This window comes from Strix aluco, chromosome 11 (genome assembly GCF_031877795.1).
Source record: "Strix aluco isolate bStrAlu1 chromosome 11, bStrAlu1.hap1, whole genome shotgun sequence".
In the NCBI taxonomy this organism is placed as follows: domain Eukaryota; kingdom Metazoa; phylum Chordata; class Aves; order Strigiformes; family Strigidae; genus Strix; species Strix aluco.
The window spans coordinates 2,465,884-2,483,886 of record NC_133941.1 but is presented as its reverse complement, the minus strand read 5'-3'; the positions used below and the strand labels follow the sequence as shown (position 1 = coordinate 2,483,886).

The 18,003-nt window shown below is 42.7% G+C and overlaps 1 protein-coding gene and 1 long non-coding RNA gene across 4 annotated transcripts in view; one reads left to right on the top strand and one right to left on the bottom strand.

Moving 5' to 3' along the window:
• The window catches only part of LOC141928042 (uncharacterized), a 37,158-nt gene extending 28,787 nt beyond the window's left edge, over window positions 1–8,371 (top strand). Inside the window, exons 5-6 of the long non-coding RNA XR_012624654.1 lie at window positions 6,612–6,668; window positions 7,501–8,371. This is a non-coding gene — a long non-coding RNA (uncharacterized LOC141928042). The remainder of the gene's footprint in view (window positions 1–6,611; window positions 6,669–7,500) is intronic.
• Window positions 1–17,575, bottom strand: part of LOC141928040 (netrin-4-like) — a 58,017-nt gene extending 40,442 nt beyond the window's left edge. For 2 of the 3 annotated variants that reach the window (XM_074835640.1, XM_074835641.1), the window contains exons 1-2: window positions 15,983–17,575; window positions 8,562–9,103 (exon numbers count right to left, since the gene is read on the bottom strand). In XM_074835640.1, the coding sequence (XP_074691741.1) occupies window positions 8,562–9,103; window positions 15,983–16,049 (609 nt within the window). In that variant the 5' untranslated portion in view covers window positions 16,050–17,575. The remainder of the gene's footprint in view (window positions 1–8,561; window positions 9,104–15,982) is intronic. The other variant, XM_074835643.1, reaches the window with a different exon arrangement.
• Window positions 17,576–18,003: the final 428 nt, after the last annotated feature.

Here is an 18,003-nt window from a genome sequence, read left to right as displayed (position 1 = left end):
AGTCCTAAATTAGGAGACGGATTGGTGGTGGCTGTATATATGGGTTGATAATTTTATATGGTACATGGAATAATTTTATTTCTGTAAAAAAAGGAAGAGATGTCTCTGTGACCAAAATACAGAGTTGGGAATGGGACTCTTTGTTCAAAGCCCCAGTGCAATTGTTCCGTATAACATTCAGCAAGTAACTTAAGCCTTATGCTGTTCTGGACTGCCAGTGAATCCAGTAGGAATAGAAGTGTGTTGTATGTCCTGCTTACTTTTTAAAAAAAACCCCATAGGATGCAGGTATTCAAGTACTTTATGGAATGGGAGGAAGATAAATAAATTTATATCTGTAAAATTCTCTGAGAATCCCTGGAGATGGATGTTCAATACATGCAATTCTAATAATAATAGGTAAAAGATAAAAGTTTGTCCCTCTCAACCATTTCTGCATAAATGTTTTAATGATAAGATTAGAAATGGATCTAAGTATTAGTGAACTCCTAGAGTCATGAGCTGTGGGAAGACACACTCCATCTTTTCACTGTATTATTTATTCCTTCGTTTAGTTCACAAGGTTTGTGTTTCTGAAGCCGATGAAGTGGATTCCTTCTATACAGATAGATGTTTGGCTTCTGCCTTTTGCAGAAAGGCAGAAATAGGATTCATTTTTTATTTCCCAGAGATACCATGCAAATTCGCAGTTTTCCACTATACTCATGTGAAAGATATGAAGAAAGTGTAATGAAAAAGAAGCGTGGTCTTAACATTAAGATGCAAGCTCTGAATAGAGCTTCCCATGGTGTTCACTGTAAAGTTATTTCTCATGTAATTAAATCTCTATCTGGTATCAAGCTCTGTGGAAGCTCTGTTCTTTTTTTGCTGTAACAGACTGCTCAGTTGTTTCTCTAAACGTCAGTGTGCAGCTTTCACAAAAGTAGCATATGCACAGCTGCAGAAGAAAATCTGATGGTGATGAAGTCTGCTAAGGGACACCCGAGAAATCTTTTCACTTCCATTGAATTGGGTGGAAGTTGAGGGTATTCAGCATCTCTATAGTCTCAGCCTTTTGTGGAAATACATCCTAGATCCTGAGTTTCCCTTATAACCAGGAGCTGACACTGGAGCTGAATGCTGAGTAGGACATTCGTGCTTATCTGCATATCTGCTATCAAGCGCATATTTGTCATTCTCATTTTCAAAAGTCAATCAGCTGCGCCTCAAAAAGATGGTCACTACCCTGTCCTCTCCTGACCTTTCTAAGAGCAAGGAAGTTTGGAGAATGCTGTAAGCAAAGCTAAAAAAGGTAGCCACTGTTAGAGGATTCATTTTGCTGTACACAGCTTGGCACAGCTTCACAGGGGGTGATGTTTTATCACCAATCAAGAGATCATCTTCATTCTGGAGACAGTGTCTCAGATTTTTGATTTCTTGCCATATGTTTTGCTTCTCCATTCTTGATGCAGATAATTCTGTTTTCTTAACCTGATCTTCCAGCCAGTATTAGTCAGAAAAGATGTGGACACAACAAAGGTTCCCCCTTGCAAGCTCATAGCCTAAGGTCAAGGAATATGAGTCATAGATGGAGGGCAGTGCCAGTGCACGGCCTCCTACAAAAGAAGATCCTTGTGCAGAACAAAAATTTGATATTACAAATCATCTTTAAGCTATGTTGATCATGTTGCACACAATCAGGTTAATGAGGTCAGAAATGTCTGTGTGCTTATACTAGGCCCATCAGAAGGAAGCTGCAATAAAAACTCTCATCAGTCCTAAATCCTCTTCATTAAGAGATTTTCATGTGAGTTGATTTTGTTCTTAAAGGAATAGTAAACAATTGTCTCAGAATTTTTCCTACCCAGTGGCAAATATCCTCTGATTGATTTGATGGAGCCCCTTGACTAAAATTAATTCTTTCATCTTGTGGTACAGTAGTCTTTACTAAGAAGTAATCTTTTTCCTGTTTTGAAATACTGTTTGGAGCACAAAGAAAGTCTAGTTATTCTCTTTGCTTTTAGAAGGGCCATTCTGACGATTCATGGAATAGTGTTTTTTAGTCAAGATCCACTGCTTTTCTGTTTTTCCAGAGAATAAAACTCAGAAGCCAGTATAGAATATGATGGTTTGTTAAAGAAATAATTGTACATTTGATTTTTAAAATTTCTCTGATCTGGGTAAACTCAGCTACCAAGACAGTGGCATCTTGAATTAATTCTGTGTTTTCCAAACCAGAAAGGGTCAATGTCCCTTCAGTCGGCATTTGCTTTGAGGTTATTCCAGTAATCCAGCCAGTGTGGCATTAATATTAATATTTAGGCGTTGCTGCCAATATGGTGATGGGGAAAGACTGCACAATTGAAGTTAGAGTCAGACGAATATGAAGAGCCATGCAGACTTTTTCTCTTCCTCAAACAAAATGTATTCTGTAGGTTCAGGTTATCCACAGATGTAAATCTCTACATCTGTGTAGAAAGGCAAGGTTTGTAGGGAGAAGCAGTATCTTCTATCAAGCCAGGTAATGTAGTTGGAGTAAAATATCTAGACTATTGGGCACAAAAACCTTCAGCTTGCAGTCTGTATAGAGGGAATGGACAAAATTCCTTCCATTCTACATAGCACCACCTTACATGGGGGTGTGAGAACATTTCCGTGCTCCCACAAAGTGCAGTGTCCTTCTTCATTACAAGGAACGCTACTTGCTCTGAAATGGCAAAGGGTGGCACAAGGAGTTCTGTGATGCAGACAGCCTGTCCGGAACTGGACTGAGAACGAGGAGACTCATTTCACTCTGTCTGCTCAACTGTCGGGGAAAGTTAAAACAACCCATCACCATCACTGTCAACCAATGTCAACCAAGCTGTATTCTCATGGGAGAGCATCCATTTCTTGTAAATGGAGCCACTGACATCTCTAGGTCTTGGCTGAAATCTTACATATGAACAGACTTAGCTAAGTGTATGGTCTCACCATAACACTGTTCTCTTGCCTGGAGCTTGAAAATTACAACGATGAATCTCTAAGATGTATAGCATTTTAGACAAGAATTTTTTCACAGTTGAGACTTGAAAAAAAAGTCAAGGCTGCAACTCTACTAAGGTTTTATAAAACAGGGTGAGAAGAAAAATTCTTTTGATATCTGCTGCCATGTATATTCAGGAAATGCAGAAGCAATACTCAGAAAAACCCTACTGTGTCTTTCTGGCTGGTTTAGAACGTTTCAAATGTCTCTGAAATGACTCACTACAACCCAGGTCAGAGTAGGACACTTGGTGCCCTCTTGAAGTTCACTTGCCAGGGATGGGAATGCTGGGCTGGCCTCGCCAGTTCAAATTCCCTTCAGAGACAAATATTTGAGCCCCTTAATTCTTCCTCCAGGGAAGCAGGGTCTGGCAGTGTTATCTGCTTGTTTACACTGCTGGTGTTAACTGCTTCCTCTCAACTTGCCTCTGCATTCTATCTCCTCTACAGTTCAAGTTAAACGAAATGTTGAACAGACGGCCCTAGTCATAACATTTGGGCACTTACCTTCACTAGTGACTAATCCCTCCTGGAATCCTTTCCGGCTGGAAATCAGAATAACCCAAGCATCACGCAACTTTGAGAGGCCAGTCCTGGTGGCTGTTGGACAACTCACTGCAGTGCAAGACCCTGCCCTTGCAACTTAGCTACTAGGAATTCAACCTTGTGATATGCTGAGCATGTTTCTTTTCAGCGACCCCACTGCCATATGAGATCAGACCTCTAAGAAGCCACTGAAGCCTCAGTGGTGACCTCTTGAATTATTGATGTTGCGACTTAATGAGGAGTGTGTGTGTATGCAGGGGATCCTCCTTTGTTTATCAAAAGGTTTGGCATGAATGTAGGTCCTTGGAACAGGATCACACACATTTCACACACTCTGTCCCCGTTCTGGTTTGGTGTCTGTGTGCAGGTGGTTCCCCTCTGCCATAACTGTTGCTCAGGGAGTCCCTGTAGATGCAGGAAGGCAGCAGAGGTCTTCAGTGCCAGTGCAGAGGAAAAGGCCTTCCATGGGGTTGACTGTGGCTTCTCTCTGAACAACCTGATGGCTTTTCAAGCAGACAGAACTGCATCCCATCATGACATGTCTTCATCTGGCATTCACAGAGTGTGTTTAGAAGAGTGATTAAAAGTCTTTTAGCTACAAAGCGAGTCCACTCATCTTTGACAAAAGGCACTGCTGGGGACTTCTGTCCCTAAAGAGGTCACCACAGGATACAAAACGGAGAACGAACAGGTCTTCTGCGCGAGGCACACTTAACATGTTGCCATAGAAACCAGTTACTTAATTCAGGCATACACAATTCTTCCAGCCCCCAGTGAATTCCAGTAATGGGTTTATTATATCACACTTCATTGGTGTCATCTGTCACACAGACACTCACATAAATGAACCAGCCTTTGATTCAAAACTCCCTTCCACTAGCTAGATCCAATAGGCTGAGGGTCTCCTTTTGGATCTGGTGGTTATAAGCAGGTCAGTGTTCTACCCCATTTTGCATGCTAATGTCTTCCTTTCATGCAAACAGCATCTTCGATGGAGGAGAACATTTGTTTTCATTTCCCAATTTTACAGTTTATTAAAAATGTGCTCTTAATCTCTCAGATCCTTGAGTGCACGTGCTGTCAGGATGCAGGTTGAAACATTCCGGTCCCTGTTTCCCCCATATGATGTTTGAACTGTAAGTCACACTAATGTCTGATGCAACATTGTGGTGATTTCTCCTTTTGTTTGGGCCAGAGTTTTGATTTACATAAGCTGAACTGAAGGCTTATTTTAAGCTCCATGAGTATATAGTACAGTGTTTTCAAATTAGAACAACAGAAGTATGGGCAAGTAGGTAGAAAAGGTCTCAGATGAAGCATAAGACTCCATGCAAGCATTGCATGTGCAGTAGATGAACAGAGCTTAAAAAGGTGGGGTTGGTTTTAGTTCATGATGGTATGTTGGAGGTTGGCACACTGAAGCTGATGAGCACAGCAGTAACTATTATCCTTTAAGAATAGTTAATAATGTTCTCCCTTAAGAACAAGATAAGGATTAGAAGCACTTGTTTCCCATTTAATATATAATTTCTTATAGTGATAGAAGTCAACAGGCAAAACACAGGGTACTTAACAGGCCAATCAGGACTTAAGGTATGCTAGTGGAGAATTTTCACTGTGAAGTGTTTATAAGCATAGAAAGTTAGGTGTTGATTTTGTGGTACTTCATAGGAAGCAAATGATGTGTAGGCAATTGGCAGTGAATAAATTGTTCTGCCTTCTAGACTGCAAATCATCAATAGAGCAAGTTTATGGCCAGAGAATTAGGGTGGAGGGACCTAGGATCTCAGAGAGATTCTAGCTGCAGAAGTACTCTGGGTCTGAACAGGAGTAAGGGATTTAGTAATGCTGGAGTAAAAGAAAACTGCAAAAGATACATTAGAAAGTAATCTCCTTGCATTTCTACAGGACTTGTTCCCCAATGCATGACACCTTCTGTCTCAGCTCTAACTTATATGAGAGGGAATGGAGATGTGTGACCCTGCCAGAGGTGAAAGATAAGGGATAATCTACGAGAGACAAGGGATACACTTTAACTTCGTGATACATTATGTTCTGCTGTGACATTGTCTCATCACTCACCCAAATGTCTTTTGTTTCCATTCTGGTCTCCTAAGAGTTCATCTTCTGCCAAGTTTCCCATCGTGCTCCCAGGAAAAGCCTCTTTCAGTGGTCTTGGAGGATCACCAGAATGTGCTGACTCAGGGAGATGCATCTCACTTTACAGATGCATGTATGTTACTGTGGCTCTACCACCTTCTCCTTTCACACCCACATTCTCAGTTCTGGAAGCCAGTTGACCTGAAAACTTGTTTCATGATGTGTCCCACATGGGTTTTAAACCTAAGTGTTCTTAGTTAGCCATCTCTTCTTTTGATTCCTTTAGTGCCCTCTTAAAAAGGAATTTGTGTCTCTTCTCCAAGTGAATAGGACAACGCCCAAGAAAAACCTAAGTGTCATTCAGTGAAAACTACTTCAACCCCCTCAGCAAAGAAAACTGGTATTTATCTCAGAGCATTAATTATCATTTAACTTGGAATGGTTTTGATCATTTCAGAAATGTCAGCTTGTTATGTGAGCTCCTCAGCAATCCAAGGCTCAGCCAAAATCAGTAATTGGATGGGTCAGAGTGGAGGTGAAAAAGAAGCAGAGAACACTGATGAAAGTAGTGGGGATTCAATCAGCTTCCTTCCAAGTCAGTTGTCAGTCAGTGCTTGAGGAGATGCCCCGGTGACATTGTGACATCTTTAAAATAAGGTGTAAAATTGCAGTTCTGAGGTGCATGGGCAAAGCTCCTGTGGGACTTGTAGTAAGAGTAGCAGTGTGACTCAAGCAAATCTGATCAGGTATCACTTTAAATAACTACACCCTGCCTTCCTTTATTTTCATTCACAAAAGAATCTGCTGTGTCATATTGCTGACCTGAAAAGCCTGATGCTTTTGCACCCTTGCCATAGTGGCATTTCATGGATTGATTAAGAGGTCTCTAAAGTCTGTCCAGAACTTCAGAATCCTTTTGGGTTAATGTGCTGTGAAACAGTATTTGTCTCGTTCTCTGTTAGGTTACTGTGTGCTGCTTTAAAGCTTCAGCTCTCTGTCCTGTGGAGGAAGTGACCTCTGTACGTATTCAATTCATGTAACAGTTCATGGAAGTATTTGGGATCTGCAGGGGTATGACCTGTAAATATGTGACTGTTCTTACTATTACTATTGTTTTCTAACGTCTACTACCACGGCATAGATTGATTAAGCATACACATATTCATTTCAGTGTAGTTGCTGCCCAAGTTGACAGAATCATTTTGACACTTGTAATCACAAAGGCTTGTGTTGGTTGAATGTTTTATTATTTGGTTTTCTGCCATCCACTTCTCAGATTTGTTGTAGCAGCAACATATGGTCTTAATGATATTCCCCAAGGTTAAGTAAGCACAAAAGCCAACATAGTGCAGGGCAGCAGAGGATACTGTACTAGAGAAGGAAGAGTTGTTTTGCATTTAAGGCCAAGGCGTTTGCCTCACACCCTGTGTTCTGTTCCTTACTCAGCCAGGATTGTCCTGTTTTACCATGAAACACTTCACCTTTCTGTGCTGCTCTTTCCCCATCTGTGGAATGGCAACAGGACCCTTATTTATATATGTGCTGAAGATCATTAAATGGATCTTGCAAAGTACTTCCAGATTCTTGATTGGAAAGCACACAAGAGTGGAAAATTATATTAGTTGCCTAGATTCCGTATTGACGTGGCAAATTATAATCTCTCTAAGAAGACATTTGGATGTATTTGTCTTAAATGTATCGTGATAACTGACCAGCAGAATTACTACTCTGGGAACAAGACAGTTTAGTAGTCAGATGATCTGCTCCAGATGTCTAATATGCAGAGATGTTTCCCAGCCTGTTGCACAAAGATGAACTCAGTCTCTCCTTACTACTGTTTCCCTGTCTCAGGTACAGTCCACTGGTTTCTTTCTTCTCAAGTGCATTTTGAAGTGCGCTGCTGAAACCACTGTGTTTTTAAAGCCTATCTGGACCATTCACCTCACACCTGAGCTTAATTTGCAGCGAAGTATTACTGCCAAACCTGCATGATCACTTCCAGACAGGGAAACCAAGAGGATAGTGATTTCTCTAAGGAAGAGAAGAAAGTGAAAGGACTCCAGCCTCTGTTGTGACTATAGGAATGTCTTATAATCTCCCTTTGTGCCTTTATGTCTCCTCTATAAAATGATATCAGTGATATTTACTTTCTTTCCCATCTAAACTGTTTCAAGATTGATGAATGAAAAGGGTTGTAACTAAACTAAGTAACTGATTACTAAGCAGTCATTAATGTTTTTGTCAGAGGAATTTATCAGAGCAATTGTACGTTTATTTCAAAAGAAGGCCTTCTGCATATGTTTAATAGCACATCAGAATATCCATACCAAGGGAGAGCCTTTCCCCACTGTTAGATAGTGAAACCTGGCTGCTCACTTCCTCTTCCTGTTTCTAAAGGGTTTCATTTCTGGAGCCTATGGCTTGATACAATCAGAGCAGTCACGCCCAGCAAGAAAAATTACATTTAACTTAGGGAAGGGATGTATTTAAAAGTCATCCAATCATCTATGATTTTTTATATGGAGAAAAAAAAAAAAAAAAGACCATGCAGTTCATGTCATCATAAAGTAGGAAAACAGTTTGGATAAATCAGACTCTACAAATGTGTATTTCCTTATGTCTGTTTTGTTGGAATTCTAGGTTAGTTATTGGCATCTGCAATGTAAAATTAGGCAATGTTAATCCTACCCTGTGCAGCTCTCATAAAATAAATTTGTTAAAGCATTTCCATTAATTTTCACTGATAATTTCTCTTCTTCTTCCCCTTTATTTTCTGAATGCAAAGCCTTTGGGGATGGGCTATCTTTCTTAATTTATATGCACAATATCTCTTTGAGCACATACTCTATTATTTTCAGCCAGTCTTCAGCTGTTTGATATTAAACTTAGTCCAAACCTCATTTATTGCTTACCTCTCCTCTGGTGCAGGGCACTGCATCTGAATACCTGGAAGTGCACATGGAGCCCTCCTCAATGAGATCATCCTGGAGCCCAAAAGTAGCTGTACAGTTGACAGAGAAATATTTGTAGGGCCTCCAGGTCTGCCCATAGTCCTGGGATCTTTCCAACACCATCGCAGCAGGGCGAGGTGACTTGAACACAGCAATGACATGGGTCAGGTAGAATTCTGTTTCAAAGTCCAGTCTGATTTCTTCCCTGTGTACCCCTTGGGCAGACTGCCACCAGGAGATGGGGTTTGCAAAGAAATCATCTGTCATGTCGGCAGGGAGATGGGAGTTATCAGGCTGGTTGGCATTGCATTTGGTGCAGCGAGGCTGCCCACAGCCATGGGAGCCCTGATGGAGGAGATTCTGGTCTGGGTAGGAGCAGTACAGTTCTGTACTGTTCTGGCCACACGTGGTGAGAGTGATCGGTATCCTCCCTGTTGCAAGGTTTCCCACCGGAGGGTTGCAAGAACGGCCGTTACAGCGAAAGGCTCGTAGCCTCACGGGGTCTGAAAGACAGACAAAAACCACGACTCAGTAGAGTTTCTCAAATACTTCTCAGGCTGTAACACAGGTGACCATGCAAATGTTTGGAGTCCCCATCTGGGGATTGACATCCAAAAGGATTCCTTCTAAGGACACCTACTTTGTCTTTTCACACAAAGTTTGGAGGGAGTTGCTCAATAAATCTAGTTCTTGGTTTTGGCGCCTAACTCAGAAACTGAGGTCTTTAGATGACCCATGCTTATGGCACTTAACTTTGATTTCTGTTGAAAATACAATTGCGTTGGTCTATTGAATTTTGTGTTTAACGACAGAAAAGCTGTGTTTTCTTACTTTCACTCTAGTAAAGCTCTGTATCTAAGGCCTGAATCTATTCAATGCATTTATTTTCATTGTTATCAGAAAGCAAAGTCAAACTGTATTATACACTGTAGATACATTAAGAAAAGAGATGATTCCTGCCCAAGAAATTACAGACACTAATTACACATACAAACACATAAAGAAAGCATGTATTTCTATAGTTTTACAGTTATGTGTTACTGGCATAATTTTGAGGGGTGTTGAGTTTCTGCTGTTCCTATTGAGATCAGCTGAAGTTGTTAATACTTAGCAGAGCTGAAAATCAAGTCTCTCTTTTGTTTAAATACCTCAACATGGAAGTAGGTGACTATATTCTGTTTGCCAAGTTTGCAAATACTGGCAAAATTTTGGTATCTTCAATGTATATATCTACTTATTTCTAAATTAAGAAGAGGTAGGGATAACTACAAAGTCATCAGTAGTGTCTTCTGTCACTGCAAGTAAAGGTCAGTCCCCAAACCTTATTAACATATTGGAGAAAGCTGCTTTTCTAATGACATACGATGTTCTCTTTTCAATTTAACAGTCTAGAAGGAGTTAAAGACTGACCTTGCAAGGTCATAAATCTAATCCAAGAGGTCACAAGTCAGATGACTCGATGTAAGTCCTACAGGAAATGACCCTTCCAATGAAACATAGGATGACCATAAACCCTGGGTAATCTAGGAGCAGTTCAAAGGTCAGCTATTAGTTCAACATTCTAGGTCAAATTTTAAAATCTCTACTTGGTTTATATTCAGCCTTTCCTCAGGCAAAATCGGTTTTAAAATCAAGTTAGGTCAAAGAAAATACTTTCTGATTCAGACTTATAAAAATACTCAAATCATAAATGTAGTTGGGTGAAACCAATGTCCCTCTTTCCTAAGGGAATATTTAAGGTGAAAAAATGTGTCCAGCATGCACAGTTTTGCCTCTGAGTTGCTTCTGTCCTTAATTCCTTAGTCACATTTCTGCACAAGCCAGAAGAGAATGGTCAGAGATGGACATTGTCTTGGAAAACACCTCATGCATTTTTCTTCCCAGGATTAGGAGGCAAAACAAAGTTGCTGTATGTCCACTGAATCCCATTGACCGATGGTGTGTGCCTTTTTAGCTTACATACAGCATAAGGGAATCTTAAACTTCAGATAGCAAGGGAGTAGATAATCCAAAAATGATCTTGACTACTCTTAGACACAGGTGGATGCCACCTTCAAAGGAACTTGGAATTAATGTGTGTGTGCCTAACAGACATTTTAAGCAGCAGCCTCAGGGAAAGAGGGAATGTCTGGAGACACAGTGGGTTTCCTCCTGGTGGAGGTTGTCTTTCACCAGTGGCTGGAAAGGGCTGTCCAAGATTTCTTTTTAGTATCCCAGTGAAGTCCTAGGAGACTGGCAGAGCTTAGAGGGCAGCAGTCCCCGAATTACATGTGCACCTAACAGTCCTTGGCTCAAAGGAATGAAAGCTGCCCCTCCTCAGCCCCACCACTACTCCATGTGCCAGCACAGGGGTGGATTTTCATGAGAGAGGAGAGTTGCAGAAGTTAGCTGGAGAAGAAAGGAGGGAAGATGGGGATGTTTGGCTATCAGGTCTGTTCTTTGCTCCTCAACTTCAACTGAGCAGGTGATTCTTAGCACTACTGGAGATCCTCCACCAAGCCCTCACACCATCCTGACTGCTTGATGACCATCTCAATGTATTTTCTTTCTGATTATGAACTTCTTATTCCATCTGAGCTTAATACAGTTACAGGGGAACACCAGGACCTCCAGAGATTTTATCTGGGAGGTTCCTTGCAATTTCTATGAGTCTTTTTGTCCTGAGAAAGGACTCAGGTTTCCAATAAAGTTGTTTAGAGCTTCCTCCTTTTTGAAGAGCATCTGAAATGCCAAATTTTTGTCTGCTCTGAAGGTTGAATTTCACCGAGTCATGAAGAATTCTTGAAATAAAGATAAATCTATCCTTGCAGGTCAGCAAAAATATAATGAGCTAGAACTGCATGCTTCAAGAATGTCTTTGCAAGTGGAATTTAAGTTCATGCTCATGTCCAAGCTGTTTGGTAAAAACTACTGAAAATAAGGAAAGCACTGTGTTTAAATTGGATATTGACTGATTTTGCTCGGTGCTGCAGGAAGGTCTCATCTTTGCCTCCAGAGAATTTACGTGGGACTGGTCTTACAACTGAGCTTTGAACAAGCATTAGCTGTGACTAAGAGTCAGGTTTGATTAAGAATGGGTTCATGTTACAAATGCTATTGGATTATGGATAAATATATGATGTAATTAAAAGAAAGTCCATCTCTATTGATGGATCACACCACTAAAGCTTTCATAGAGGAAATGGGATGCTGGAGTTCTAAATTTAAGGAGTTACATAGGGAAAGCTTTGCAGACTTTGAAAAAGTAAAAAAGGAAACATTTTTGAAAGGGAATGACTGCTTTTGGCATTTCCCATAAATGGGCTATTAGTCTTGTATTGAGTTTTTCAGCTGTTTTTATCTGAACCTGGAAAAGGAAGAAAAACACAGTTGTTCTCCTGAACGACAGTCACAAGAAGGTTTATCTGCTCTGCCTGCTAATGCAGCAACATCAATAAACAGTTCCTGTCTGAACTGCTGTGTCATTAGGAAAATGGGAGAAGAACAAAGTGCAAATTAGCAGAAGGGAGTTCGAGAGAAGGAGAAAGGTTGGGAAACAAAATCTGCAGTCGATTAAAAGCTTTGTATTTAAAGAAATCAATTGGCAGAACACTGCTTGGCCACAAGGATAGAACAGCCTGTCCATCACTCACTGATTCTGTGGAAACAACATGAAATGTTGAATCTTGTCAGTGAGGTGGGCCTGCTGCAGAAGAGAAACAGCAGCCAGGCGAACATACAACTTACCCCAACTGCCAGGAGGACTAATTGAATAATTCATAAAGAACTAAGCAGTTTGATTGCGCATGGGCACTGCATGTTATTGAAGTTGATTAGCTTTTACTCCATGGAGGATGGCTTGGCTCCATAAATGGTATGATTAATTTATTTGTTTGTTTTCTGGTCCCTCAGAGCTGTGCCACAAAGTGGCAGGTCAATGGCACATGCCTGACACGTGTCATAACAATGGCGTTATCCGATGATTAGGGAATCATACAGTTCAAGGGAGGTCATACTATTGATATTCCTGGGACACCATTCCAAACGGAGATCTCTTACTTCAGGGCCTTGTAATGCAACAGAACACTGTAGACATTTACGAAAATCAGGTTCCATTTTTTTTAGGGTTTTTTCCACCCTCCACTGGATACCTGACAGAAGAAAGGTCATATGGCAACTCAGTCAAAGCCTGCTGATGTGACTGGAAAGATGCCTAATATTTTTGGAGTGATTTGAATTGAATTTTTATTTATTTTCCATATGCAAATTCATGATTTTGTGTGTTCAAGTCTCCTACAGTGAGACAGGAGAGCGAATTTCACAGTTCTGAGCAACACGTAAACACTAAAACCTTTGGGCATCTTCTGCTGGTTTTGGTGGAGCAGTTTCAGCATCTATGTCCAACCTGGATTTCACTTCTTGTATATCTGTTTAACTTTTTTCTTAATAACTGAAAACTTTAAAATGTTCTTTTAGAGCTAAGCACCTGGGGGACATGAGTTTTTATTAATCAGACCTAGAACTTTACCCCTTAATGCTGGTTGCAGCAGCAGTGCTATACAACCCTTTGGTGTGTCTGGGGCCGACATGCAGTAAGTTTGGCAAGTCTTCATCCATTTATGAGTAGCCCAATGTATTTCTGCATTAAAATAGCCCTCACAACTGGAGCTAATGAGCCAGCCTTCATAAACACCCCAAAGGTGAAGTTCTGAATGTGCTACGAAACCAAGCTGCCTCCATGACCTGAGGCACGGACAAAAGAAGAATAAAATCCCAGATCTGGGCAATATTCCGTTGTGGCCAGTCACAGTCTGCCTGCCCACATCCCTCCTGGAACAAGGCTGGGCTCCAACACCTACAGTTGATCTGCAGACAAACTGAATAACCCCAGACCAGAGGAAACCAAACCCTGCTGATGATCAGGTCCTGCAAATTGATTTTTAAGCTTGGTGCTAGAAAATGGCCATTTTTGGCCACACCACGCCCCCTTTTGGAGGGCGGCCATGGCCATCGGGAGGAGACCTGGCCCAGGCACCGCTCCCCTGGGGAGCCCTGGGCCGGCCTGGGCTGGCCAGCATGGAAGCAACAGCCCAAGTTGTTGTCTGTCCCCTTAACTGTCCCAATATGCAAGAGTTTTGAGACCACTGCGAGTTTATTTGAGGGGAATAATGCCCTCCGCCTGCATAAGGCTAGGGGAAGGATCACCCAAGTGTCACATCTCATAATATAAAACCTAGGTGACTCCTCCACCCAAACCACTAAGGTGGTTTTTTATTTTTCCCTTGGCATTATATTTAAAGATCTAAGGAGCCAATCTTGACAACCCTGACTGTCTTCTCTGCACAGGTTGCAGAAGGCAAATACTGTACTCCCCACAAATATTGTACTCCATGTACTCCCCACACAACTGCCCCATCAATTTGTTTCACTTCTGACCAGAAGGGACCAACTATAGGGCTGAAAAGGGAATTTACTGTATAGGCTAGTAAAGTATGTCAAAACCAAACTTCCCTGTACACCTCTCTGCTCAGGAAAAGGCTGAGACTTCTAAATCATTTTACACAGATGGGCTAAACACTGTCTGAACTAACCTTAGGCTGAGCAGTACTGAGCCTGCCTGTAACAGGACCTGTAAAGATTCAAGGTTAATTCAGGATTTTTATATTGCTTCTAAAATAAATAAATAAATAAACAAACAAACAGGTAACCCTTGTGCTTTCACAGGCTTATGATTTGTGCAACCTTTTGACCAAGCAGAGTATATTTATTTGAAGTGAAATTGAATCCTTGGCATCATCACCTTCATTATCCAATTATTTTGCTGTTATTCACTATGTCCTACACCATTATTCTGTGTTTAGCTCCATACAGAACATGCTGCCTCCCCTCAAATTCACTTTCCAAGCAGTCAGCTGTGGGCTGCATTTCCTTGAAGATTCATTTTCACTTTGTGAATTGGATGCAGAGCAAATCTAAGCTAGTTTATTACAGGCTGCTTTCCACAACGGTATCAGCAACTTTATAAGACATCTCTGTAACCTTTCTGTGCTATGTATCAACATACGTATCCTGTAGGGAGAGTCCTAGGCTGGGAAACTAGTGAATGCCCAAAATAAGATACTAAGAGGACTAAGGTACCATGTCCTCCCTCCACTCATTCCCTGGAATGTTGTGATAACCAGCCTTTTTCCCCAATGTGTCACTGGATAATATGATAGGATTGTAAATTCAGGAGCTGTTTTCAGTTTTTAAGAAAATAATTTAGAAAATTTAAGAAAAAAAATTAAGAAAATAATTCCATTATGGAAATCTGATGTCTATGTTATCAAAAATGACCTAGCTGGGGAATAATCTGAGCTGAAGCCACCTGATCTGCCTTTGACTTTACTGGGGCTTGCAGGGTGGCTGAACACTTCAATCGCTTTTAAATCACTGCATGTAGAGTGTTGTTCCTGTCCTAATACTCTGAGCACACAGGTGAAATTTAAACCACTGGTATGCTTTCCTGTACAGAAAGAGACACCCGAAGCCAGTATCTCAAAGGAAAAGTCATCAAGGATGTCTTGTTGTTTTATCAATACTTATTTTTATTTTTCTGACCTGATCTTCATAATTCATCCCTTTTAACCTTAAAGATGTATTAAACCACAGCAAGAAGAAAATAATCTAATGCTTTGCTTCCTTTCCCTTAAGGAATTTGTCTCCATCATAATCCAGGTATTTTTAGGACCCTATGTAAATACCGTTACAGCCGTATCATTCCTATATATGTTTATTTATACACCCACATATACACACACACAACTAATCAACTTCTCTTTCTGTCCCAATCCATTTTCGCTCTAATGCTAATTTAATCTTGTCTGCTGCATGTTAACTATTAAATCAGGGAACACACTGAGTGAATGGACTGTCTTGGATACATAATAATTCCTAAACAGCATCCCTGACTTTTAATGATGCAAAATGAAGTTAACAGAGAATAACTCAAATTTCTACAGCGATGCTGTCCAAGGATACTGTTATTTCCCTCTTGTCCTGCCTAGGATGGCAGTGTTTCATCCTCAAAACAAATATCCAGCATATCTCAATCTATCTACCTCTTTCTTCCTCTCTTACTTTTCTTTCATTCAGAAAAATAATACAGTTTTTTCTTTTAAGGATGTATGAAACTGTACATGCTGTTATAAGTCTTTGGGAGGAGGCTGAGCTATAAGGCTGTGTGTTGCAGAGAATAAGAAGCATTTATATATATTGACTAACCCAGATTCCTTATAAAAATCCAATCTAAATGATGGTGTCATACTTTTTTTTTAACACAGACCTGATTTCTATCCCCTTTCCCCTTGGTAAACTTAGGATAAATTGTTTCATGAATGGCAATATTGATTTATTTTGCTTACCTGCTTCCCCATGGCCAGAAATAAAATATTCCAAGAGCACAATCAGCATGATGCCTTTATGCTGCATGGCTGTCAGTAAAATATCTGTCCTCAATGAAGCAAAAAAGAGCTGCAGTAATCTACAGGTTTGGTGCTTGCATGGCTTTTCTGTATTTTCTTTCTTTCTTTCTGCTCACCTTCCTCTCAGTGTAGGGGTCAAGGCTGCTGTCTCATTCTTCTTGTTCTCGTTTGGGTCCAGAGGTGGGTTTTTTTTCAGGGCTCAGATGCCTTCTGGGTGTCACCCGTACATTGCTTCCAATAAATAAATAAATAACAAGGATTTTCTGTGTCTTTACCCCTCTCCATGCAGCGGCCCGGGAACATTCACATCCCTGATGCAGCCCCTCGAATGCACCATCGAGGACTGATGCGACGCCGAGAGCTCTGTTCCGTCCGGTCCTTTGCGGTCGTTTGGATGCTATTTTGAAACTTTCATTTCTGCTCCTCGCTTTTGGTGGAGCTTCGTGGAGCTTTGGGGAAGCTTTGCCTGGCTTCCCCCTGACAACCTTCCCTATCCCCCCTCGCACCTCCCCGCAAGCCTCCTGCTACCCGGGGGAGCGATGGGGTCCGGGCAGCGGGAACCCTGCTTTGTTAGGTCTACCCCAGTACCTGCCTTCCCTTTGCTCCCTGCAGCAGAGGGTCATAAGAAGAACAGAGTTGGCTTTTCTCCCTGAGAGATGATGAGAAGCAAGTGCTTCCTTGGCTCTTCTCTCTTTGGATTTTGGTTTGGGTTATTTTATTTTATTTCCCTCCTCCCTCCGCTGTCACGGAAGCCACTTCTCCCCCACCTCCAAGGGCTTTGCTTCACACAGCGAGTGCCTAATGGGGATAAGAGTAAAAAACAAACCCAACGCCAGCTCGCCGGTGCCGGTGCCCGGGCAATCCTTTGCCGTCTCTGCTGCTGGACCGCGGCTTCTGGCCGCGATGCGGGGGCTGCGGTTCCCGGGGAGGGGCGGCGGGAGAGGTGGGGGGGGGGAGGGGGGGAGGCTCGGCCCGGGGCTGCGCTCCGGGGGTGGGGGTGCAGCGCCCAGGCGAGAGGGGAAAAAGGGCGGGGGGGGGGGGGGGGGCTGGACGATGCTTCCTCCCTCCTGCTACAGCGAGGCGCAGGGCTGGGGGGTCCCTTCCCTCCTGAGGGCTGGTTAGTTCTCTCCAAGTTTTGTCTCTGCCTCCCTTTGAGCCTCTAGCACATCTCTCAGTCCTAACTGGGCAGTTCTCCTCTCTGGTCCTGTCTGGCTGCAAAGGGGATTATTATAACATGTGATCTTCTTCCTGCTCTTTATATGTGCTTTTTTTTTTTTTTTTTTTTTTTTTTTTGTGTTAGGGTGGAGGAGGAGGAGGAGGATGGGTCGGTTCCGCACCTCCTCCTCGCTTGGGCTGCTCCTCGTTGCTCTCAGATGCTGCCGTTGTTTCCCAGCCGCATCTTCTCCTCCAGGAGCCGGTGCGCGCCTGTGTGCGCTGATGGGTGCGGGGGGGTGCGGAGGGGTGCGCGGGGGGGGTGGTGGTGGTGGTGCGGGGCGGGGGCAGCCCGAGCAGCCCGCCCGGTGCCGGCCGTCCCTGCAGCACCCTCTGCCAGCCCGCCCGGCTCATGACACCTGCCCGGCCCCGGGGACACGGCCCGGCACCCCCGGGGGCACCACGGTCCCCCCCAACACCGGGCAGCCCCGGGGGTGGGAAGGGGGATTTGGGGGGGTTTAGGTGCGGCTCACACGGTGCACAAACGAGCACACGCACTGGGGTTCTTTCCATGATCACAGAGATGGGGTTTCTCAGAGAAACTGGGGTGTCTGCTCTGACACCACTGATACACCTGCCCCTCCCCGCTCCCCCCCCCCAGCCAGCGCTGGGCACGACCCTGCAGTCAGCTTTGCTCAGGTAACTCCAACACAAAGCTCCCAGGGACACAGAGAAGCTCCAGTATGTAGTGATCAGGGGCTGAAAGTGCTAAGCCCTAGAAATAATTTTAATTCCGGGAGTGAGTTCCG